General features: G+C 42.3%; 1 protein-coding gene across 10 annotated transcripts in view; it reads left to right on the top strand.

The window, feature by feature from the left end:
* Nucleotides 1-272: 272 nt before the first annotated feature.
* Nucleotides 273-24,430, top strand: part of MTCL1 (microtubule crosslinking factor 1) — a 109,935-nt gene continuing 85,777 nt past the window's right edge. For 4 of the 10 annotated variants that reach the window (XM_069853852.1, XM_069853850.1, XM_069853847.1 and 1 more), the window contains exons 1-3: nt 274-1,095; nt 11,696-11,920; nt 13,412-13,570. In XM_069853852.1, coding sequence (XP_069709953.1) covers nt 388-1,095; nt 11,696-11,920; nt 13,412-13,570 — 1,092 coding nt within the window. In that variant the 5' untranslated portion in view covers nt 274-387. Of the gene's footprint in view, nt 1,096-11,695; nt 11,921-13,411; nt 13,571-24,430 lie in introns of all 10 variants that reach the window. The other 6 variants (XM_069853854.1, XM_069853853.1, XM_069853856.1 and 3 more) reach the window with 3 other exon arrangements.

Genomic DNA, 24,430 nt, shown 5'->3' with positions numbered 1-24,430 from the left:
CGGGGCTGGGGGCAGCGGGGAGCCGGGAACCGGGGGCTCGGCGGCGGCAGCAGCAGCAGGGAAACGAGCCTCGGATTGAAGGGAAGAAGGAGGTTTATTTTCGGGCTGCATCACAACTTGAGCCGCATCGAGCTGAGCCAGGCAGAGAGGGGAGAGGGAGGAGGAAGAAGAAGGAGACGAGAAGGAGACGTTTGGCACTGAGGGATTCGGGCTTGTTTTACCGGTGCTCGGGAGAGAGCGGCGAGGAGGTTGTGGGGCGGGAGAGCAGGAAGAGAAGGGGAGGGGGATCGAGAAAGAAAAGTGCGAGGGCTGCGCCCCGGCAGAAGCAGAAGTGATGAGAGAGCGCTCGGCGGGGCTGGAGGAGGCTGCCCGTCCCGCCGCCGCGCCATGGAGGCGCTGAACGGCGCGGGTCCCGGCGAAGCGCTGCGCCCGCCGCCTCCGCCCGGCCACCACCACCACCTCCCGCACGCCGAGAAGAAGAAGCTGCACCGCGCCCCCTCGCCCGCCAGGCCGTTCCTCAAGGACCTCCGCGCCGCCAAGCCGCCCCCCGCGCCCCCCAAGTCCCCCTGCCTCCCCGGCCGGGCTCCCCCCGGCGCCCACCCCGCGCCCGCGGGGCTCCCGGCGGCTCCCGGCCGGCTCTCCCGCCGCCCCGCCGCGCCGGGGGGCAGAGCGGCAGCCGCCGTCGCCGCCGCCGGGCGGGCGGGGGCCAGGGCCGCCCCCTGCGCCAAGCGAGCCCCGCGCGGTGCGGAGCCGGGCGGCGCCGGGCGGGGCGCGGGGCGGCATCCCGGCGGCGAGGGGGCCGCGCCGGCCGGCAGGGCCCGCGGGAAGGCGAAGCGGGGCGGCGCGGCGGGCGGCGGCCATGCGGCGGCGGCGGCGGCGCTGGCCCGCGTCGGGCACACGGACAGCAGCTCCGACCTCTCCGACTGCCCCTCCGAGCCGCTCTCCGACGAGCGGCGCGCCGCCCCGGCCGCCGGCAGCGACGCCGAGTCCGGCTCCAGCGAGCGGGAGGCGCCCGCGGCCCCGCAGCCCCGCGGGGAGCCGGAGGAGCTGCGGCGGGAGCTGGAGGAGCTGCGCTCCGAGAACGAGTACCTGAAGGTGAGCGGCCCCGCGCAGCCCTGCCCCGGGGGCCGGGGAGAGAAATAGGGGGCGGGGGGACCGGGCTCGGCGCTCCCCCCAGGCTTTAACGAGAGGTCGCGACTCTTAGAGCCCGAGCTGGGAGCCTCGAGTCCAGCGCGAACGTGTCCTGCGGCAGCGCTGGGTTTGGGGGGCGTGGGGAAACGCTGCGAGCGCCCCGGCGGCTAGCGAGACCTTGCTTTCCAAGAACGGGCTTCCTCAAGATCGCCCTTTAGAGAAGGAGCGAGAAACCGGTTCCCTCGTTTGATGTGGAAAGGATGACGGCGTGACGCTGTGTGTTTATTGTGTTACTTCAGTGAAGCGCTAATAGAATAAGAGGAGCGGTAATAAAAAGCGTCACCGCATCCGTGCGGGGGTAGAGAACTACATCCACGTGGTTTCATCCTTGCGGGAACAGGAAAGATAAATCCGGCGTGCTCTGAGCTGGGTTGACCTGCGGGAACCTTTAGTTGGACTTGAACTCACAATCTGATCTTCTGGCACAGCAAAGAGCCTGCGTCTGTAAAGATCTATAAATAAGATAAACTGAGATAATCGTGTAACAGCAGCTACTGTACCATTTGACTCTGCTGCTGCTGAGAACAATCTTTGTTCCCTGATTTCACAAACAACCTATCAGGCGAAATGACCATGAAAATCCGCAGGAGTCTTGCTCGGATAAGGGCTGGAGTTAGGTATAACCCTGGGATAGAGAAGGATGGTGAAGATACAGGCCGGGCTTGTTAAAGGGTTTTGGCTGAGGGAGAGAAATGATGATCAGCATAGCAAAAGGTTAACAGCAGGGGTGCTGCAAGGTTCTTTGCTGGGTCTGGTACTGCTTAATGAACTGGAGAAAGAAATGAGCAATGATACAGCAAAATTTCAGAATACATTCGGGTTTTTTATCTTAAATCAGGTCCAATAAAGACCAGACAGAACTTAATCGTAGACTTACTGAGTGAAAAATGAAGGAAGAGGATGGAAAATAAATCTCAGTATTGAAAATCTGAAGCACTTGAAGAGGAGGAGGACTGAGTTTGCACTTTCCTGAATCTTAAATGTGTCATGATAACTGAGGAGCATTAGAAGAGAAGAAGGAATGAAAATCTCTGCTCAGTGTGAAACTGCAGGCAAAAATTATGTTGGACTTCAATGGGAACTGAATAGCAAATTCAGTTGAATTCAGTTGAATCGCCGCTATTGACTGAATAACAAAAATAATATTGTAATGTTTTATAGATCTGTAGCTGTTACGCTATGCTGGGTGTACCTAAAGTACTGTGGGCACTGCTGGTCATCTAGAAAATGATAATACAGAACTAGAATAATAAAAATTACTGTTGCATAGCAAAGCTTTTATAGCAGTCATTGGATGGAAAACTCTGGAGTGTGTTAGGGAAATGTAATAGCCTGTAAAATGATGAGCAGCATAGATAACCTTTATCAGAAGTTTCTGTTATACTTGACAGCCCAGAGACAAGAGGACGTGTAGTGAAATCATACTTCGTAATAGGAATTGCTTTTAGGAGTAGGGAAACTGGCATTGCCATCAAAAGTAATGGAGGCCAAAAGCCCAGGAGCATCTCTTTGAATTACAGGATTTGCACAGTTTTAGTGAATAACTCTATCCCAGCCAAAACCGGGACAGGGACTTGTTTACTTGGGAGTTTAGTCCTAGGGTTTCTTATAGTGCAGTTTTCTTGATCAGTAGTGGAATGAGCTGTGTTCCTCCTTTAACTGGACTGGCTAAGGGATAATGGGGAAGCTGTCTGCTGTAAATAGACAAATTATTAGATAAATCCCAGAAGAAACTGTTAATTTCCTGAGTGTGGCCATATGCTGGATTTTGTAGTTTTCACTCTTCCTTATCCCTTCCTGCAGCTGGAGTGCAACAGTAAGTGCACGTGATTTTAAAGCCTGTTGCAAGGAAATTTATCTTTCACATAGGAAGGTCTTTCAAGTATCTTTCATGTATCTGAGATGTAGTTTACCAGACATAGTGTGTTTATATGTGTGTATATATATACATATATATAGAGAGAGAGATAATTAGTGCTAAAGATTACTGGAGATTAAAGGGCTACCAGGAAAGAAAACCCAAACAAATACAATCATTTGTTTTTATTTCTGCTCAAGAAGTACTAGAATGTCTCCCTGGAATGCTCCATGGAAACCTTCACAGAGCAAAATACTGGTGCTGCAAATGTCTCAGACTTTGTATAGTGTGAGCTGGATCACAACCCAGTGTAAAGTTACCACCTTATAGATTTTCAGGGACTATGATTTTACCCTAAATGAGACTTTGGCTCCAGCAGTGGCTAGCTATTTGTAAAATTAAGCCTGCATCTGAAGTGGCTGAGAAGGGTTTACATTGGGAAGTCTCTCCTTTACTGCCTCTGTGAAATAATTTATTTCAGTTTCGTATATTTCTTGTGTAACCTTCTTTCAGCTACCTCTAGGGGAAGAATGTAATACTACAGCAGCATTTAAAAAGCTTCATCAATTTGTTGACATGTAAGAGAAATTATGTCGTGGTGCCTGACTCTGTGGAGCCAGGAGGCCACTGGTAAGTGCTAGTGGAAGATAAAGTTTTAGTTATTGCTAGACAGTCCTGTTAGTATTAGCAGAATACTACCCACCTTAGTAGCTGTTTCTCAGGATTGCTTGAAAGGGTCAGGCACAATGAGAAGCATCATGCACTATGCATGTCCTTAGGAAACTTTGAAAGAAGCTCTTTGTTGTGTTGAGCCCTCTAAAGGGTGTGCGATCCTAAGGAAAAGGGCCCAAAATTTAGTAATTGAAAATGTGCTTGCTTTATCTTGGCCAATGTTTAATCCAGACTGTTTCAACTAAATAAAAGTGCTAGCAGAAACAGCAGTGGTATTTTAGTTGTGATGCATGTCCCTTTCCTCTTTATGTAATATGAAAGCAGCCTCTTACACAGAGCACAGCACTTTGTACAGCCCTCAAAAGAAAACTGGTGCTTGCTTTGCTTTACCAGGCCTTCTCTTTGTGCGTGTGTTGGTACAAGCTCAACATGCCAAAAATGCCGCTATGGTGCCGAATAGCACAAAAGTATATTCTAAACCATCTTGGATAATTATCTTAGATAATCTATCTTGTTTTATCTTGCTTTGTCTGTTCTTTCTGTATTTTATCTTTGCCGTGTACTAAATATAAATTGGATAAGGGGATGCTCCAGCCTCTTATTCCACTCTGATACATTTAAAGGATGATAATTTTTCTTCAAAATCACAATGTATATGATATGAGGTTACATTGTATTTCTTGGCTCCCTTGAAACCTGTAGGTCTTTGAGTCCCTCTGCTTGAGATGAACTGAGGAGGAGTAATACTGCCATTTCTTTTATTCACCAGCTTGGAGTTCTGTATGTCAGATTAAAAAAAAATGCAGAACAAAAATTATGCAAAGTGATTGGCACTTATTTTCTTACATTTAGTAAGGGTTACTGGGGTTAGAAAAACAAAGCTTATCCCTATCTCTGCTTGACATGCTGCTTTTCCCAACTGGGGACTGCTGGTCCCAGAGACAACAGGGATGATAATAACCCTTCCCTGGGCACAAAACCCCTGTGCAGGGGCTCTGTCAGAGGGCTGGTCAGCTGCTTCTGAGGGAATTGTGTCTTTGGGGAAGAATAGTGAGGTCATGTGCCTTGTTAGCCCCAGCTGTGTCTCTCTGAACTCTTGCACTGCCTGCAGGGCATTAGCTTCATGATGTGACCCTCAATAGTTGATAGCAATGTTGCACCAGCCAGGTGACTGCTCAGAGAGTTTCAACCACCCCAGTTGAGGAAGTGTATTGAGACAACACTGGGACTAATGCTTGAAAGAAACAGGAAAGCTCCTGGATGCTACTCAGTCCCTCAGATACTACAAACTTAAGCCAGCTCTGAAGTCTACAGGTGCTCAGAGTCTTACAAGTTTTCAGTTCTTGTCTTGTTTTGCATGCAAGCTTCAAACAACATCAGATCAGCGCATGACTTGTAAAGCAGTTTGGTTTGGGAGCTAAGCAATAATATCAGGAGCCCAGGGACTTCAGGTTCATTAATGTATTTTACGAGAGGCAAAAATAATGGCTGTTGTTTTCTTCCCAACCCTTTTAAGGCATATTTATCCCTACTGCAGTACTGCTGTCAAGTGATACGGGGGATGTGTTTATTCCTTGGCAGCAGCAGTATCTCCTACATACAGGCAGTTTGAGATATTTAAAATATGAAAACAGATTACGTAAAATTGCACTTCATTAATCTTAGATTTATCAAGGACTTTCTAAAACTCCCAGATCACCAGCACAATAGCAGCTACTCACTGTAATTTCCATCCCTTCTCCCTTCCTCACTTTCCCCTCATTTGATTTAATATATATTAAAGAACCTATTTAGAAAATAGTACTGGCATAATCTATAGATATAACTTTTGGCTAAATTAGTAAATAAATAGACAATTGCATTTAATCCTTCATTTGCATTTTCTTAAACACTGTAGAGATTATTGGCTTTGTACATTTTTGTCTTCTTAGTTTTCAGTTGTTTCCCAGTTAATATGTAACTTCTGGACACTGATGTGTTCTAATTCAGTGGAGCCTCAAGGCTTTCTGTTTGCTAATGTACATAAGTGTAAATACATAGTAATGAATTCGGTATATACACATCTTTTATGCTATTTTCTGCATGTAATAGTCTCCCTAATAGTAATTTCCAAAATTTTTTTTTTTTTACTTGTGGTTGGGTTCCAGTCTTTAGTCTCTATTCACATTCTGAGTTAAGAGCTTTTCCTATATTGACCAGTAATTATCAACTCAGTGAGTGTAGATCAGTGGGGCTGACCTAGACTCAGCTGGTGCTGATACCCCTGCCTCTGTCTTTATATGCAGTTTATGGGTCTTTGAACTGTGTTTAGTTTGCTTCCTTGAATGTAACATACACATCATACATGTGTTTTGGAGTTGTCCAGAGGACTTGAGAGTAATGGAGCACATTTGGTGCACCCTTGGAGCATAGGACTCTGTTTATTTTGTTTCAGAAGGAATCCAGTTCTTGCATCCTCTGTGGGCTGACTGAGCGCACAGTTGTTGGGGATAATTGGAAAATTCACTTTTGAACCTCATTGTGGATCTCAACCAGACTGGTCGGGTAGACACAGCCCATCAGTTGTGCAAGTATTCCTGGTCACTTCAGTGGAACTGACCCATTTGAGTATGGGTTACTTAATGTAGTAGCTGCATGGCATGACTCTTCTTCTTTTTTTTTATTTTTTTCCAAGAACTTTAAACAAGGCAAATTCCTATAATTTACCCTTAATTATACTTCATTATAAATTAAATCAATAATAAACAAGCATGACATCAGTAAAGGTATTAATGAGATAATGGCTTCTCTTTTGACAGGCAAGCCTTCCAGTTTGCACAGAACGGATGTGAAGTGAAACCATGAGAATGTATTTGGGCTGCATAGTGATGTAAATGGCATGCAGGCTTTCCCCTTTCAGCCAATTCACTTTGGCTTGCTAGACTGGCAGGTATATGGTGAATCCTAATTCACTTGCGTTTTGCACTGGAATCTAGGGGAATCCTGCAAGCAGAGCAATTCAAGTGTGTCCCTGCATTTGTACAGCCCTGTGAATTACAGATGAATGAACCTTTTTAGACCTCAAATTGCCGGCCTTTAGGAAGTCATATGGGCCAAGTAACTGAAACCAGAAATGGTTATACTCAGGAGCAGGAACAACCTGAATTTCCACTTCAAAACTGGAAAGAGTTGCCAGTTGTAAAGTTATTTTCTTTACCGCGTTTCGATTTGTTCTTTCTGATGACCAGGGTGACATCTGGAAAGAAAAGCAGTTTAGCTTTTTCCTAAGCAACATTCTTTCTTTCAAGACTCTCTGCCTAGTGCTGTTTTTACTGAAGGTAGTAAAATAATTGCCATTAAATTAAAAGGGATCAAGAAGCAGCTCTTACCCCCTGCAGGAACATCCAGCAAAGTGAAGCTTCTTATGGCAGCACGTGACCTGCCAGTTTGAATTGCTGCTTTGGGATACTGGAGCAGGTTTTCCCTGTTCAAGGAAGGGAGTAGGCTCTCCAGTTTATAGATGCACAAAGAGGGATGGCTGCTTTCTTACTTGTTTTTTTTTTAAAATTACTCTTTAAATGCCTATTCTGATCTCTTTCTTCAGCTTTACAATATTCAAGTCCATGATATGAAACTCAACACCTCTTGAGAGAAAGAGCCTTAATTCTTACTCACAATAATAAAAGTAGTAAGAACAATATATTTTAATGAAGTAGGGACTGAGTTTATCTAGTACTTCCAGCTGCCTTGCAGCCAAAGGATTTTTTTTTTTTTTTTTTTTTTTTGCAAACTACTGAATTTGGGATTTTTAAGGTTCTGGCTTTGCTGCATTTACCTTTTGATTTCACTAATGATTGACATGTTTACCTCCAAAGTGGTACGATTGCCAGTCAGGTAAGTAAGACCATCATAGCTTCAATTGCAATTTCCTCTTCCCTGGGTCTTTAACTTAGCTGCTTGTATTGTCTATGCACACATCACTTTAAAAGAGGTTTAAGCTGTCCTGGTTTTGTAGGTGTAATCACAACAGCTGTGACTTAGGAGATGCTAACACAAAGGTTCAGCATCTATTGCAGAATCACAAGTATTTTCCAAGGAAAATAAGCTGTTATGAGCTGGAAGCATCTACACCCTTGCCACTGGTTTTGTGGCCTGTATCAAAAGCAAGATTGTCTTTACTGTAACTAGTAAAAGCTTATCCCTACATCCATAGTTGTGTGCTGTTATACAAAATCTGAACCAATCTGGTTATCATATATTTTGATATTTCAGAGGTGACACCCTCCTGTATGCATTTTTAATGCGTTTAAAAATAAAAGGGCTTCATATAGCTACTCAAAGATTTAATCTGTCCCATTTGGATTTTTTCCTACCTGGGCCTGGACAGACTATGTAGATCCAGGCCCCAAAAACTGCAGTAATATGGCAGAAAGTGGGCTGGAGCTGTGTGCAGCCCATACAGGGAGGTTTCTGTTCATTATATGGTCAAAATTGTTTGTGCCCTTACTGTGTTTGCGTGTATGTTGCTATGTTTTAAAACTTGTCCAAAGGATAATTGTATTCCTAAGTACAAGAGGTCCAAACACAGTCTGATTTCTATACAGAGGTTTTGGAAGCAGGAAAAACATTAAGTGTGGGAAAGAGGATCAATTCATTAAAAAAAGAAATCTCAGATGTTTCTAAGTGCAGCTTTCTTGATGGTATCCTATATTTTAGTTTATGTAGAAAATTGCATTGGGGAAAAGCAAATTGTGTATTTATAACCAAAATCAGAGGCCAGAGTAAGGAAAAAATATATCACAGGCCTTCAAAGTCAGAGTTGTGCTGTTAAGGGAGATGGAAAAAACTTCATTTTTCCTGGAGGTAAAAGGCAGGCCTATCTGCTGAAATATAGCTCATGCCAACACTTGCAGCAATTTGGAGAACTTATTTCATGGAAGGAAAGACATAGGATTCAAGTCTCAGGCAGACAGTCAGTGACTCTTAAAGGTGGGTGAGCTCACATGCCCACCTAGAGGATTTGGGAATGTTGAGTTTCAGTGGGATGATTGTTTCATGGATTGGGTTGTTTTAAATTATGCAAGTTTCACTTTCCAAATTTAGTTCTAGTTAATACTTTGAAGTCAAATATTGTGGATTATTTGTTTTTAGAAACTGACCTGATTTACTAGTTCCAAGACCTGATATAGATAAGAAGAAAGTTTGAGATGAGCAATAACATTATTAATGCTCTTTGCAGGCCACTTAGTAAATGAAAACCATTGCTTAGTTCCTGAAGTATAAACATCAGGTCCCATTAATTTGGTGATGACAGATGTTTTTCTTTATTATAGATTTGTATTTCAAAATTCTTAATTTACAACCAAATTATTAATCTAATTAACAATAACATTCTGAAGATTATAGTAAAAAGTTAATCAAGCTTAAATCTTGTTGAAGTAGATTTAACTTCTGAGTCTGCAGACAGCCCTAAGCAATAACACTGGTCCTGTTTATCCCAGAGGGCTGTATTAGCTCTGACAGCTAAAGGCTGTACTTTTGATGTGATTCCCTTAGCCAAAATAGCTAGCTGATATACTAGTTACACAAAAGAGTACTCCTTTACGTAGGTTCAAAAGCCACTGCTGCTTGCTAACCAATTTCTGAAGCCTTGAGATTTTCTTCTGCGTCTTCATCTTTACTGGGTAAATTTTTGCTTTGCCTCTTGAAAGGCAGCCTGATCTAGTGGGACTTGTCCCTGCCCATGGCAGGTGGGTTGGAACTAGATGATCTTCAAGGTCCCTTCCAACCCAGACTATTTTATGATTCTATGAAAGTGTCTATAAATGTGAAGTATACTGTAAAAGTGTTGCAGTAAAACCTTAAAAACAAAAAGGTCTCCTCCTTAACTTGTTCAAACATATGTTGCTATGTTTTCCTTTTCAAAAATATTAATCATTTATCAAAATCTCACCATTGTGTCAGCTGTAAACTGGCCAGAATATTTGGCTATCCCCTGAGGAGGGTAAAAAGGGCCCAGGCTGTCAATTGTTTTGAAGGAGTCCTGCTGGGTTGGGTCTGCAGAGCTCATTTGCTTCTTTACAGTCTGCTGTTTTGTCATTAATTAATGTATTTTCAACTTCTGAGGATGTCATTGCTGCAAGGGTAACTTCTGTTACTCTGGTTACTCAGTTCCTTTTCAGGCAAGGTATTGCTCAAATGTGATCCACCTCACTGGGCAGTAACCCTTGAGCTTCTCTGTCCACACCAATATCCTACTTCTGCAGATATTCCCAGGGAGATTTTGGAGCATGATGACTCTATAGCAGAAATTGGAATATATTTAGAAAGTATATAGTGGAATTGTGAGAAGACCTGTCTGTCCTTTCTGAGGATCTAGGGACAATTATGTAGAGCCCTGGGAGGGCTGTACTGCTGGAGCAAAGCTTCACTGCTGAGCCCACAGTGGATGTTTTAGAAGTAAGAAGCCTCCTGCTTACCTGATATTTTACTTATACTGGCTCAGCTAACTGAAGGTAAAACATCACTGTCTAAATACTGAGGGTTTTACGCATGGATGGGAGTTTGGTAGGAGTAACACTGTAATTCTATTGTAACTATGCTAATGAGACTAAAGAGCTTTGACATGACTTCTGTTGGTCAAGACTGTGCTTGGAGGCAAGATGTCCCTCGTTTATTACTGAAGCTTCATTTGAATAGGAAGGGTATGGGGAGGAATGTGACTGCCCATCCAGTTAGGCCACAGGAAGGGGCAAAGTTTGAGAGGGCTACTGGTACGAGTATATGTGGACACCTTCATCCTGCTGTGCTGGAGGGTCTGGACAGGGATGGTCTAGACTGGAAGAGGCTTTGTCAAGTGAGCTAACTCCATAGCAGTGTCTTCTACACCTGCTAAAATGTGAAACACTCTCCAGCAATCCTTGGTATTTCGAGTGTCAGTTACGGATCTGAACTGAGGTGACAGTGCAGCTATCCCTGGTACAAATTTTGCTTGAATCTTATGTAAGTTATGTTATCCACAGAAAATATGGTCTTTATAATATCAAAACAATTTTAAAGAAAGCAATTTAAAAATTAATAGTTCATTTTAAATATCCTTCTTTCTTTTTTTCATCATTCAAAGTTAGTAGAGTCGTAGTTTTCCTCTCATGCAGTAGTTTAATGGCTTGGATCCCTGAGCTTGGAAGACCCTTCTAAGAGTTTTAGCTCTGGAGCTTCAGTCATGCATGGATTAAACAAATGCAAATGATAGAGCTTACCCTGTTCATCTCTAAGTCTCTAAATCTGACTTTAGAGAGCATGTGCTGTTCATGGTATAATGTGGAACTGGGACAGTTCATGGTGCTCAGAAAAGAGTGACCAGGTTATTGCCATGGGCACAGGCTTTATTTTCTTCCTGTGGTCCTCTTATTTCCATGTGTGTGCGCACAACTGAAACCCACTTTCTCCCACATCCAACTTATCTGTCATTATGCATGTGCATGGTGCTAGGCTCAGATGGATCAGTATTTTCATATGGAGCAGATCAATATTTGATATAAAGATATATATGAGTTTCAAGGGACAGTTTAATTTTTAGGAAATGCTTGTTGTTAAAAAGGCATATCACACAGTGATTTTGAGGTAATTGGTTAAGGAATTTTACTGTAGCCATAAGTAAAGCAAAAAATCAGTTCAGATAGTGGCAAAGTATTATGCACTTTTTAATCTCATTAGGGATGCTAAAAGGAAAGCATTAGGAGTTTCAGAAGAGAGAAGCATCTGGTCTGTTTTTAATTATTAAAGCAATTGTAAGAAATATAACAAATATCCATTAATTTAGTTCAGCACAATTAGTCAATGTTGGGATAAATCTTCTGTTCCTATGACTTCTGGAGCTGCATGTTGTAATCTGTATCACTTCGTTAATATGGTATCCTAGTGAGCATGTTTCCTATTTTGCTCCCACGGGTGAGATTTAGAGGTATGATGAAGCACTGTTTTGACTTCTCACAGGATGAGCTGGATGAACTTCGGGCTGAAATGGAAGAAATGCGTGACAGCTATTTAGAAGAAGATGTTTACCAGCTGCAGGAGCTCCGGCGAGAGCTGGACCGGGCAAACAAGAATTGCCGCATTCTGCAATATCGTCTCAGGAAAGCAGAACAGAAAAGCTTGAAAGTTGCACAAACAGGCCATGTGGATGGAGAGCTCATTAGGAGCCTGGAACAAGATTTAAAGGTGGGTGAGAGGGTCATATTCACAGTGAAAGAGAGCAGATGATGTGGCTCCTTGCAATGGAACGGAGGGTGACACATGAAATAGGCGGTAGTTCTCCAAACATCAGGACCAGTTTCCTTCCTTTGTGGTAGAGAGCAAACATTTGGCTTATCATAAAAAGATGTATTGGTGAATAATAAAAGTCGAATTAAATATGAAAGAAATGTAGTCAAGTTGCATTTACGCATTTGAAAGATCTAAAGGATTTTGTTTTACTGGTTTTACAGAAAGTTTGCAAAACTGTATAAACGAAACCTGATATGCTTTTCCCAATTAATGCCATTTCTTTAAGTTTTACTTCTTGCTTATGCCAAATAACTGAAAAAACTAGTCAAAGTTGCATTTCTTAGTGCCAAATGAGTTACTCATCACAAGAACAGGCTGTTAGAATGTTTTAGCAAGGCAGATAAAAAATCAAAATGCTGTTCCTATAAAAAACACAAATTCCTATAAAAATTATGTTCGTACTTGAACAGTTTTTATATTTTTCAGAAATGTTTCCATCAAGGCTCAGCTTTCTATAGGTGTGAGGCTTGTATAGCTTTACTTGTTTTTCTTAATAGTGCTATCTCGTAGTTGGTTTGAAAATATCTTCTCTAGAGAGAAACTGCTTACCACTAGAATTGTTAATTGTTTTATACTTAAAAATGCAAAAAGTAAAACCTTCTCAAATTAGATTGATTGGTTTCCAGCAGTCGAAATGAGTGACATATCAAATCATCAAATGTTTTAAAATGTCAGACCTAATTTCCCCTTTTATAATAGGAAGTAAATGGTAAGGTTATCTTAATAAAAATGATAGTGTATTCAGTAAAAATCTTGTATATAGATTCAAGTGAAAGAGATATTGAAGTTTTTTTAGTTTGTTTGCTTTCTTTTTGCTGACTCGTAATTCAGTGATTCATCATTTTGTGATGAATCACCTTTTCATATGTTTTTGGAGTAAGTATTTGTTCCTGTCAGGCTGGACTCAGAAAACCTAAGCTAGCATATATTTCTGTGTTTTCATATCACTCTTGCCTAGTTGTGATAGCTGCTAGAGCAGCAAATTTAGGTGGATGAGATTGCTGCATGGCTGTGTAGCTTTGATCAATGACCTGTCAACTTCACGGCAAAATTCCTCGTCTTTTTTTATTGACATGATATGCTGGGACTTTGATGTGCAGTTATGGTATCTGCTAGTTTTCTCCTGCTGTTCATGGTGTTGCCTTAGCATAATTTGGAGAGGGAGATGGAGATGGGTAATTGAATATATTTTCATCTTGGCTTTCTTTATTAGAAATGAATATTCATTTTGGTACTTGGAAGGCTTCAAGTCTTTCAACAGTCTCATAATTGAATAAAAAAATATCTTGGCTGTCTGGGACTGTAATATGCTTCCTGCTGTAGGAGATATACTGTAGCTGTTGCTCCTCATGGATCCTCCTCATGCATTTGTGCTCTTCTGACTAGGTAGCCAAAGATGTTTCTGTCAGACTGCACCATGAGCTGGAAAGCGTGGAGGAGAAACGTGTTAAAGCAGAAGATGAAAATGAAGTCCTTCGGCAGCAAATCATTGAGGTGGAAGTTTCCAAGCAGACGCTGCAAAATGAGCTGGACAAGTTAAAGGAGGTAAGCAATAGTCAGGAAAGCCATGCAGAGAAGTTTTGCTGGGTTAGATGGGAAATTTGATACACGGGCATTTTAGTCTAATTCTTACATGAAATGCTTGCTCTACCTCTCTTTGTTATATGTCTCAAATGTGTTGGTAATTTAGAAACAATAGAGAGGTAGCTGACTGATGCTGGGGACAGGGCTTTTGTCCGAGGCTTCTCGTGGATAGGTCTTCTGTGCCATTTTAAACTGGCTCCTTGGGGCCTCTCCTGCTACTGGAACAAAACAATCTTTGACTCGAGCTATGCTGTGACTTTCCTTTACACAAAGTGAGACTTCCACCTATTTGAGAGTCAAATGAGGTGTGCTTGATTAGTGTCTGAGAGGCTACTTCAGATAGACAAGCCGCCGTTTTGGTTGGTGCTCTTCAGTGGTGACACCAGCATGAGCTAGGCAGCAGGAATGTGGTCTATAATGTATAAATAACATTGCACTTCAGGCGCTGAAACACTCTCTGAGAAAAGGAATCATTTCAATTGGAGCTAATGCATAGTCATACTGGGTGAACTGATGATCCTTGGAAGCAAGTTTGCTGAGGAGCATGGTACACTAAAGGGAAGCCAAATGCTAACCATGTCTCTTTGCTGGAGCCCACATCCTGGTCTGTAGCAGTATTTCTGTTCTCTTAACAGTACAGCAGATTGGCAGCTCATAGCCTCTGCTCTGTTTTAGACCAGATTGAGATAGAACATTTAAACATAATGAGGTAAGGCATTTATCCTCTGAGCCCTGGTCGGATTTAGAGAGCTGGTGTGATTATGTGTTATTTTAATCTTTCAAACAATGCTAGTGAGTCAACTGGCACAAAGCCTGAGTTTTGTAAGGACAACACCTATTTAATTTCTCTGTGCGCCTGGGTTACGAGGAGTCTTAGAGTTTTGGAACATTTCTAACCTAGCAGGACAGATCATCAGCCTGTGTAAATGTCAGTGTTGCTGTGTTAATTTAGATTACATAGGAGTCTGACACAGAAGATAAAGTCTGCATGATGTTTTTCTTTCTCATTGTTATTTGTAAATATTCTTCTTAATGGACATTGTACTGTGTTACAGGGTCTGCAGTTGATATTCCATAGGAAAATACCATGACACCCATGGTACTTAATGTATTGCTGGTTGTTGATTAAAGCACAAGTCCACTGGATACTGCTTGATGGTCTTTGTGATTAAACAGTTTGAGAAACTAAGTTGAGGGTGAGCAGTGGGAAAGAAACTGGTCCAGCAGTTCTGGAGTCTCAAGCTAAGTCTAACCAGGCTGAATTTACCCTACTGCTTAGATTGCGGCAGCCTAGCAGGGCAGGGGAGCCCAACTAACTCAGCTGTGTCTCTGTTGCACTGCAAGTTGAAATGAATGTACCCTTAACTTGGAAGCAGACTAGAAGCAAAGGGTGAAGAAGAGCTTGGGAAAGGAGGAGCTGGCAGGTAGAACAATGGGTTGAGTTCACGCTGATCTGAAGGAACAGTGGGGCATGAGATGTAATAGTAGTAGTAACAGCGGTAGATGTAGTCTGTTTTTTCATATCATGCGTGGTGGTTTGTCTGAGCTTTGCAAATACTAGAAGCAAAGTTAGAACAAAAAGGAAGGGCGACAAGAAGTCACTTGTCATGTCCCTAACAGTGCTCTTATCTCCTGTTCTACCACCGTGTTGTAGCTAATGCACTTCCCTCCCCAGTTCCAGATGCTTTTGGATTCCCATTTCATGCCATGCTTTCAGAAGCTTTTGCATAATCTGTAAAAACCGTATTTAGACTCTTGTTTTGTTCGGTATCTGCCAGGTACCCCCCATCCTCAAAATATTCCTGACTTTCAATAAGGAGCTCTCAGATCATCAGTGAGTCTTACAGGTTTTTAGGATAATATGACCTTCTTCCTTTTTTTTTTTTTTTCCCATAAGCATCCTCCATCCCTCCAGCGTTTTGCAGCATTTTCTATAGATGTATTTTGAGCTAAGATATGGATCGGTAAGGACTTTTAACCAATACTTGTAGATTTTATCCGCTCCTGATGTCTTCCAGTTACACTCCGTTCTTCTCTGAATATCTTTATCAGCAGCCTGGCATTCAATTTACTTAATCATACCACTCCACTTTCTTTTTTTGCAGTCCTCTTAGCCAAAAGATAAAATGCTGTTTTCCTTTCCCATAATGCTTCCCAATTTTTTTTTTCAGATATTTTGTTTATTGGTGTGTAGGTTCATCACACTGCTGCTCTTGCCTGAAAGCCTTCCACTGATTCTTCTGAAGCTGCTTCTTTCAATGCATACTGTTTTCTTTCTGAACGTTTTTTGACTTTACTGACTGTACCGAATTTTTCTGCTTCAGTCTTCTCTAACTGCTGCAGAACTGTGGTTTGTGGATTTTTTTTTCTTAATTTTTTTTCCCCCGCAACTACATGCATACTACTTTTTCAGTTTCCCTTTTTTAACTCTTCCTATTTTTTTCACTGTGAACTTTTCAACTGGTTTTGTGCCTCCCTCTGATGCCTTTTTGTGGCATTCTCCATCAGAGCTTCAGAGGATTCCTACTGCTGTGAACACTTCTTTGTAGCATATCCTTGCAAAACTGGGATGTCTCTAAGAACTGTCCCTTCTAGGAATTTCCTAGTATTTTCTGTGACTTGCCAAAGCTGCTTCTTCCTTATAACTTTAAGAGGCAAAGAAAGTGTACCCTCACAGATTTGGTAAGTACACATCACTGCCAAGGCTTGCTTTCTTTTTTTCTATGCTATTAGCATCACCATTTGAGTCAGTAGCCTGCTAGAAGAGAACAAAACTCCATCACTAACAGATTACTTCAGCAACATCCCAGCAGCTATTGTTTTCCCCTTCCTAATATCCTAATTCAGCTCATGAGGAATATAAATGTATATTAAGAACTGAACTTGGTCAACCAGCAAGTATTGAGAAAACCCCAAAGCTTCCTTTCTTTGCACCAATGCAAACCCTTACCTATTCTCTCTGAGCATCTACAAACTGGATCTTTTCTCAAAGGCTCGATAACAGCAAGTGGATTTTCTTTGAGATCTGAACATCTTCCAGTCAACATCTAACCCATCATAAGCACAATTCCCTTGGAGCCACCAGGGCATCTTTAGAGAATGTCTTCCTTATGTTTTCTTAGCAAAAACTAGATTATCTATCTTGAGTGCAAGCTTAAACAACTATGAAATTATGCTCGGCAAGTGTTGAGTGCTGTTGGGTACAGTGATCATTAATTCCTCTGCAGGTAATGCCTCTCAGAGTCATCCTGTCTCTGAAAACTCTGTACCTGGGGAAGAATAAATCACTTCTACTACATAGTGTCAAAATGGTCTGAGATGGCGTAGGACCTGCTCCTGTTCCCAATGAGAAGAATGAGTCAGTGGCTTATTTGCAGCTGCTAAACATGTATTTTTGTGCATTCTTTGTCTGGGTTTGGCATTGTGGTCTGGGGAAGAGAAAGAGGCATGGCTGTGGCAGTGCTGATGCTGCTATGGAAGGACAGCACTGCCAGACCGGACAAAGAGAAGGAGGGATTAGTGACGAGGGTAGCAGCTGCGAAAAGGTTTAACATAAGTGCTTTGAAACAGTTCAGCAAGAAATGAATGAGAATTGTGTAACTGGGAAGAAAAGACTATTTATTGCTTGTGGGATGGCCTCACGGAGCAGGTGACGGTCTTTCTTTATTGCTGCTGAAAGCAAAAGGACTGGGGAGCAACTGGAAGTGTTGTTTTCTTCTTCATAAGGGACTCTGGCATAGCGACGACCTCCCCTGTGATACTGAGGTTTTCTTGGCCAGCTCCTAACTTCAACAGAAATTGTTTGTGCTTTGAGCTATGCAGGTTGTTGGGATGCTTAGAGGCATGAGTGCTGTTCTCCAGCCGTGTTCACTTGGGAAATCACTTCCAGTTGTTAAAAAACCATGACTGCATCTTGTGTTCACTGGTGTTCTTACAAAGAAAGGCAGAGGCAAAATGGGAAGGCAAGAAATACTGTTTCCATTAATTTCTGCGTGAGAGGAGACAAGTGCAAGTCCACCAGCCATTAGTAATGTCTCCAGCACATCTCTCTCGGCCACAGACTGAAATAAAAACCAGTACATACTGTAAATGTGATTTCCCAGGATACCTGTGGGCTTTTTAGGGCTGTGGCTTCTCTCAGGGCTCTTTCATCCAAGGCTTGCTTGCTAATAGGGATACTGCCACGCTTACCGTCTCCTCCTCCCCTGCAGCATCTGAATTTTTCAGGCACATTGAAGTCAAAGTAATTTTTTGTTAAGATGTTTGTTCCTTTTAACAAAGTGAAAAGCTGCATTCAGATGCTTTCAGAAGTGATAGAAATATGAGATGAGATGAAACATCTTCCAGGCATCTTATTTAGAGATAAATTTTGCTCCAAAGTGAACGTGCACTACTCTGTTTAACATCAGTATTTCCTGATAGAAGAATTTAGCTCTATAAACAAAATATAGAAAAATGAAATCTGAAGGTTACTTCTTATAGCTGAGCATGACATGCTGATTTTCATTGCCTTGAATCTTCCTTTTAAGTAGGCCATGTATTTTTTTCAGTACATGCAGCATGTGTATAAAGTGTGATTTTTCCGATCTGAGATAACTTTTCCCTCTTTTCTCTCTTATAAAAATACATGGATATGCTGCAAAGTAGCGCACATATGGTGAAGAAGTTTTGCTTGGTGAAAACATGCTTGTTCATAGAAAATATGACCCCTTTTTTCATTAGTTAGGACTTAATACATGTTTATTAAGGTAGCACATGATTTTCTTCAGTCATTTCTCAAATGCAACTCTCACCAGGGTGAGACATTTTTTGTAGTATGTGACTTTTGTTAGTCATCAGGGAGTTTAAATGATGGAAATTTGCTGAGAGACAGGGGGGAAAAAAAGTCTTGTGAGCTATAGGTTAAAATAACATTAAAAGGTCTAAGCCAGATGATCATGTTGACTCAGTAACCCTGCTTAGAAATTACTGCTTGTGACAGCTATAAGTAATGAAGTCTTCTGCAATAATCATAACAAGCCCATTAACTGTATTAAAGTTTTACTGCAGCACCATTTTGTCTCCAATATCTTTTTTTTCACTGTGCTAAATAATGAATTGGTGCCTAAACCACAGTGAATGATTTATAAACATTATGGCTTTTCAGGAACTGCACAGATAATGAAATAGTCTGCTCAGTGTTGCTACCAGCAAATAGGGTGGAGGGAAGGCATGGGAATGGATCTGGCTTAACTCAAAATCTATAGAAGAAGCAAACTTAGTAGTATTTTTTTTCTAATGAATTATAGTCTATATCTGCTATTGCACTGTCCATATTTCTTTTTAGAAATTTAAAAAATATATTTAAACAAGAAAAGAGACCAGAATTTTCTAATATTTTGTGCCAGTCTTCTATGCTTATAAATAATATATTGTCCCCCCACCTTGAACAGTATCTGCATCTTAATATATGCTTTGCCAAATAAATTGTCACCAAGCTTTGGATAGCCTTTATTTTCTAGGCATTTGTTATTTTTCCACATTTGGCAGTAATCATCTGACACTGCTTCCAAATCCTACTATGATGTTTGAAGTGAGGGTTTTAAAAGTACTACTAACTGCTGATCAGATCCAGGGTTTGATATCATGCAAAAATGACAAATCATTCTGGTACTCAGCCTGAACTGAGCGTCTGCTCCCAGATGTGGACTTACTCTAACTCACCTGCTTCACGCCTACTCCTAAATGCTTTGATGGACCTCAGCTGGCCCTCACATATGGAGAAATTATGTTTAAGTGATGACATCTACAGCGGGGCCATCTACCATAGCTGCATGATTGTCCCAAGTACCAGTTAGTTATAAGGAAACCTTCTTTATAGTAGGTGAAATTCTTCTGTGCCCTGTTGTCATACATATTTTTTTTTTTCTTGCAATCTAGCATAAGTCTTTCAGTAACTAAAAGACTGCTGTTCTTTCAATAACAGAAACTGATACGGAGATAACCTCCACAGAGCTCAACTTTTGTGTATCAGTGTCCCCGTCCTCCACCTAGCTACCAAAAATAACCCTGCTGTCTGTCACATGGGCTTCAGCAGTGACAATGAAAACAAACTATAGCCTTTGTGGCACCTATATAAAACTTCCTTAAATATGAGCTTATTTTTTATTCCTTCCCTGAATCTATCTATAGCATAATTAAAAGTTTTGTTCAGCAAGTCCTTGTAAAAAAAATTGGTTGCAAACCCTTCATGTGTAGTTCTAAAGGGGAAATGTAGAGCACGCTTTTGAATTTCCAAAGCACATTGCAATCAGGGCATAAGTTCTTGGTGAAGATAACATCCTTTGCTTTCCTTGCCAAGGTGTGGCCAAGCCTTTGTCCCAGGGCGAGAAAAGTCTTGCAGCATGCTGCTGTTCTTTGGGCAGAAATTGAGATTTAAAGATGGAATATCCACAGCTGAGCATACACTGGAGTTAATTGGGAACATCCTTCGCATTTCCACTCTGGTGAAATTTAGGTCAGCCACTGTCTGACAACTGTTCACCTGGAAAGCATCTTACAGTGTTTGGGATGGAGATGGGTACCCAGGACATCACGATTCCAGCCATGTCTCATGCCCTTCTCACTTTCCTTCCATGGCTCAGAGTATCCAGCACAGATCCTAAATGAATCAGGCCTTGAGCATAACAGGGAGCTCCAGCTGAAGGAAAAGGTATATAAACCTGTAAAAAGCACCTGGTGTTTGGCATTCAGTGCAGGCTGGCATCTCTGGCAATCTTGGTGCTGCCAGTCCTGCAAAGCGCAGCTTTCTTGACTTGCTTTGGCTGGCTTATGGTGAGCAGATGCCAGCTGTTTTCATTTCACATCATCAGTAATTTCATCCCAGCATCTGGAGCTCTGGGTAGCAGGATGGAAAAGAGGAAGAGGCAGTCTGTCAGGGTGAGATGATGAGTCTTGCATGATGCATAGTTACGAAATTTCCCAGACTGCTTGTGCTTCTTCTTGTTGTGGTGATGCTGCATGTAGGTATACATGTTACATTGGAGTATTGGTAGCCACAGGGCCAGCACTGTCCAGAAATGCTTAGGCAGGTGAAAAAATGTCAGGGCTATTGATTTTTATCCTTTGAAAGGATTAATTGATTATTTCTTTTCTCAAATTAATTATTTACATTTGCTTCTCTAGCTCTGTTTTTAAAAGGAGAATGTAACTTATTGCACAGATAACTCCTGAATTATTAATATCACACTACTCAAGCTGTCAAGAGTGTGAATGGAGAGGGAAAAGATTGTACCATGTTGGCAAGTTTGCATTGCATTATGCCATGGAACTGGGCTTTCCTCCTTCCTTATGCCTGCCACTGTGCTGGTAAGCCTGGCGCTGCCAGGCAGCCCAGCTGGCAGTGTGTCACATGTTGCCTTGATCCATTGCGAAGTTGTCTGTTCCTCTGGAATGGAGAAATGGAGTCAGTTGATGCAAGTAGGTCAGGGACAGGGTTTGTGTGGCAAAGAGGTGTAATTGAGCAGCTGGGAATCTTGAAGGAAGCTCTAATCAGTACATTTTGCTGCTTTCTGTACATAACCTGTTTCTTTTGTGCTGCAGATGAGGATACGTTTACATCTTGCTCTTTTTGCCAACCCAATTTGTGCCAAAGCAGTGGTATGTGCAGTATTTCAGCCCCTTTCTCGGCCCCATTGTAGTGATGCCCACACCCCACAGATCCCGATGGGTTTTGCTGACAGTTATGTTGCCAGGGAGCTCACTGCAAGGCTGGCATGTTTTTTCGCCCCATTCCTACATTCAGCCTGCAGAGAGCTGCCTGGAAAGAACAGAGTTTCTATTCTGTGGGAGGAAGCACAGCAAAGCCTTCTCTTGATTTGGGTTTGGGTTTGTGCCTTGATGTGAGAAAGCCTGGAGTTTCTATTAGCATCTGTAACAGTGGTTCGTTCAGTCTTGAAAAGTGACGCTATCTGCCCTTAATTACCTCCGATTTCTGTGTTTCCTTTTTTTCTTTACTGTATATTTTGTTACAAGATGAAAGCTTGAGCCCAGATGAATATCAGCGTTACAAGATATTCTTACCCGAGTGGGGAAATTTTAGGTCTGATGAAAGTAGCTGGAGCTGGGGAAGATAAATTGTGTTGATATTTAGGGACATCAGCATAATGTCTATGTGGGCAGGAGCCCAGTGATCCATCTGAGATTGCCAGATGTACGTATTGGTCTATTTAAGGCCTGTTTCTCAGGGATCACTCCGAAATAGTTACAGTTCAATCTCTTCAATGTGCTCTTGCTGCAGTCAGCTGTGCTGAGGGAAACTGGGTCTTGGGTGGAGACTGGTGAAGGCAGCTCTCCTTGTCATTGCTGTACACAGAGTTCAGGATGAATTCCCATCCCTGAGTTCAGATGTATAAAACCGGCAGACTTTGGAGTGATGAAGGTGGGAATAAAGTAATTTAATGGCATGATAAAGAGTTCTAAGGCAGATTTAAATATGAAAGCCTGTAAGTTGCCCTTCTTTTTAATGTTTTTCGTGATATATAATATTTTTTTCTATCAAAGATAATTGAGGACTGTTTGTTTCCCCTATCAGTTTTCAAGTCTTGTTCTTCATAGAATCATAGAATAATTTGGGTTGGAAGGGACCTTTAGAGGTCATCAAGTTCAACCCCGCTGTGATGAGCAAGGACATTTTTAACTAGATCAGCTTGCTCAGAATAACAACCGTCCAGCCTGATGTTGAGTGTTTTCAGGGATGGGGCATCTACAGCCTCTCTGGGCAACCTGTTCCAGTGTCTCGCTACCTTCATCATAAAAATTTTTTTCCTTATGTCCAATCTAAATCTACCCTCTTTTAGTTTAAAACCATTACCCCTTGTCCTATTGCAAAATGCTCTAAAAAAAAAATCTGTTCCCATCTTTCTTATAAGATCCCTTTAAGTATTGAAAGGCTGCAAAAAGTTCTGCCTGGAGCTATCTCTTACCGAACATCCCCAACTCCCTCAGCCTTTCCTCATAGGAGAGGTGTTCTTTTCCTCTGATCATTTTTGTGGCCTTCCTCTGGATCTGCTCCAACAGGGCCCATGTCTTTCCTGTGCTGAGGGCTCCGGAGCTGGACACAGTACTCCAGTTGGGGTCTCACCAGAGCAGAGTAGAGGGGCGGTATCACCTAACTTGGTCTGCTGGCCATGCTTCTTTTGATGCAGCCCAGGATAGAGTTGGCTTTCTGGGCTGCAAGTGCACATTGCTGGCTCATGTCCAGCTTTTCATACACCGGTATCCCCAGGTCCTTCTCTGCAGTTCTGCTCTCAATGCCCTCATCCCCAAGCTTGTATTGATACTGAAGATTGCCCTGACCCAGGTGCAGGATCTTGCACTTGGCCTTGTTGAACCTCATGAAGTTCATATGGGCCCACTTCTCAAGTTTATACAACTCCCTCTCAATGGCATCGCATCCCTCAGGCACATCAACTGCACCACTCAGCTTGGTATCATCTGCAAACTTGCTGAGGGTACACTTGATTCCACTGTTTATGTCATTGATGAAGATACTAAACAGTAGTAGTCCTAATACTGACTCCTGAAAGACACCACTCATCACTGATCTCCATCTGGACACTAAACCATTGACTAATACCCTCTGGATGCAACCATCCAACTGATTCCACATCCACCGGACAGTCTGCCCATCCATCTGTATCTCCAATCTAGAGAGAAAGATGGTGTGAGGGACCACATCAAAAGCCTTACAGAATTCCAGGTGGACAACATCCACAGTTCTTCCCGTCTGCTGATGTAGTCACTCCGTCATATAAAGCCACAATGTTGGTCAGGCAGGACTTGCTCTTGGTGAATCTGTGCTGGCTGTCTCAAATCACCTCCATGTGCCTTAGCATAGCTTCTAGAAAGATATATTCGATCGTCTTCCCAGGCACAGAGGTGAGGCTGACAGGACAGTCATTCCCAGGCGTCGCCTTTCCAAAGGAATCCTTCAGTTTTTACATTACTATGCTCATGTGTCTTTGATCATGACTTTATTAATTTGATGATTGTTCCCAAACCAGATGTCATTCATATTACCACAGGTATCACAAACTGTGGGCAGTTATAGGGGAAGGTTCCCATGTTACTCTGGGAAGGGACAGAAACATAGGTCCCACCTTACTTATCAGGATTTGAAATGATGGAAATGATTTGTGGGAAAGAGGCTACTGTTCTACCTTGACCGTTATGCATCGAAATTATAAAATGATTGCTCTTAAGTTTTCCACTGTTGTGTTCTGTGTCAGAGTATGTGACTATAGTTTCCAGGTAACCTTCACAAGGGGGAAGAAAAATGCAGTTTCCTAAAAGAAAAAAAAGTTGGAATGCATCTTTGAAATGCCTATAGCACATCAATCCTCCCTTTTGGTGTCCTCCATCTCTTCAGATGGCGAAATGTATCAGGTTTCCTCCTTCCTCTTCTGCTGGTCCCTCCTTGGTGGGATTTTCACATCTTCTCTTCCTCTTTCTTCTTCTTCACCTTAGACTTAACTTTCACAGAAGGGGTCATTGGACACTGGCACAGGCTGCCCAAGGAGGTGGTTGAGTCACCATTCCTGGAGGTATTTAAAAGACAGATAGACGAGGTGCTCAGGGACGTGGTTTAGGGGCAGATAGGAATGGTTGGACTCAGTGATCCAAGAGGTCTTTTCCACCCTGGTGATGCTATGATTCTGTGACTTTCCCTGTGCATATTACAGGTACAGAGGCTATGTTGAACTCACAGTTCAGCAGTACATGCAAACCAGCCCTTGATTTTAGGGGCAGCTGTGATGGGCAGGACTTAAGGCACACCTTGGG

Source organism: Phaenicophaeus curvirostris, chromosome 3, assembly GCF_032191515.1.
Source record: "Phaenicophaeus curvirostris isolate KB17595 chromosome 3, BPBGC_Pcur_1.0, whole genome shotgun sequence".
NCBI classification, from domain to species: domain Eukaryota; kingdom Metazoa; phylum Chordata; class Aves; order Cuculiformes; family Cuculidae; genus Phaenicophaeus; species Phaenicophaeus curvirostris.
This window is presented reverse-complemented; position numbering and strand designations above follow the sequence as displayed.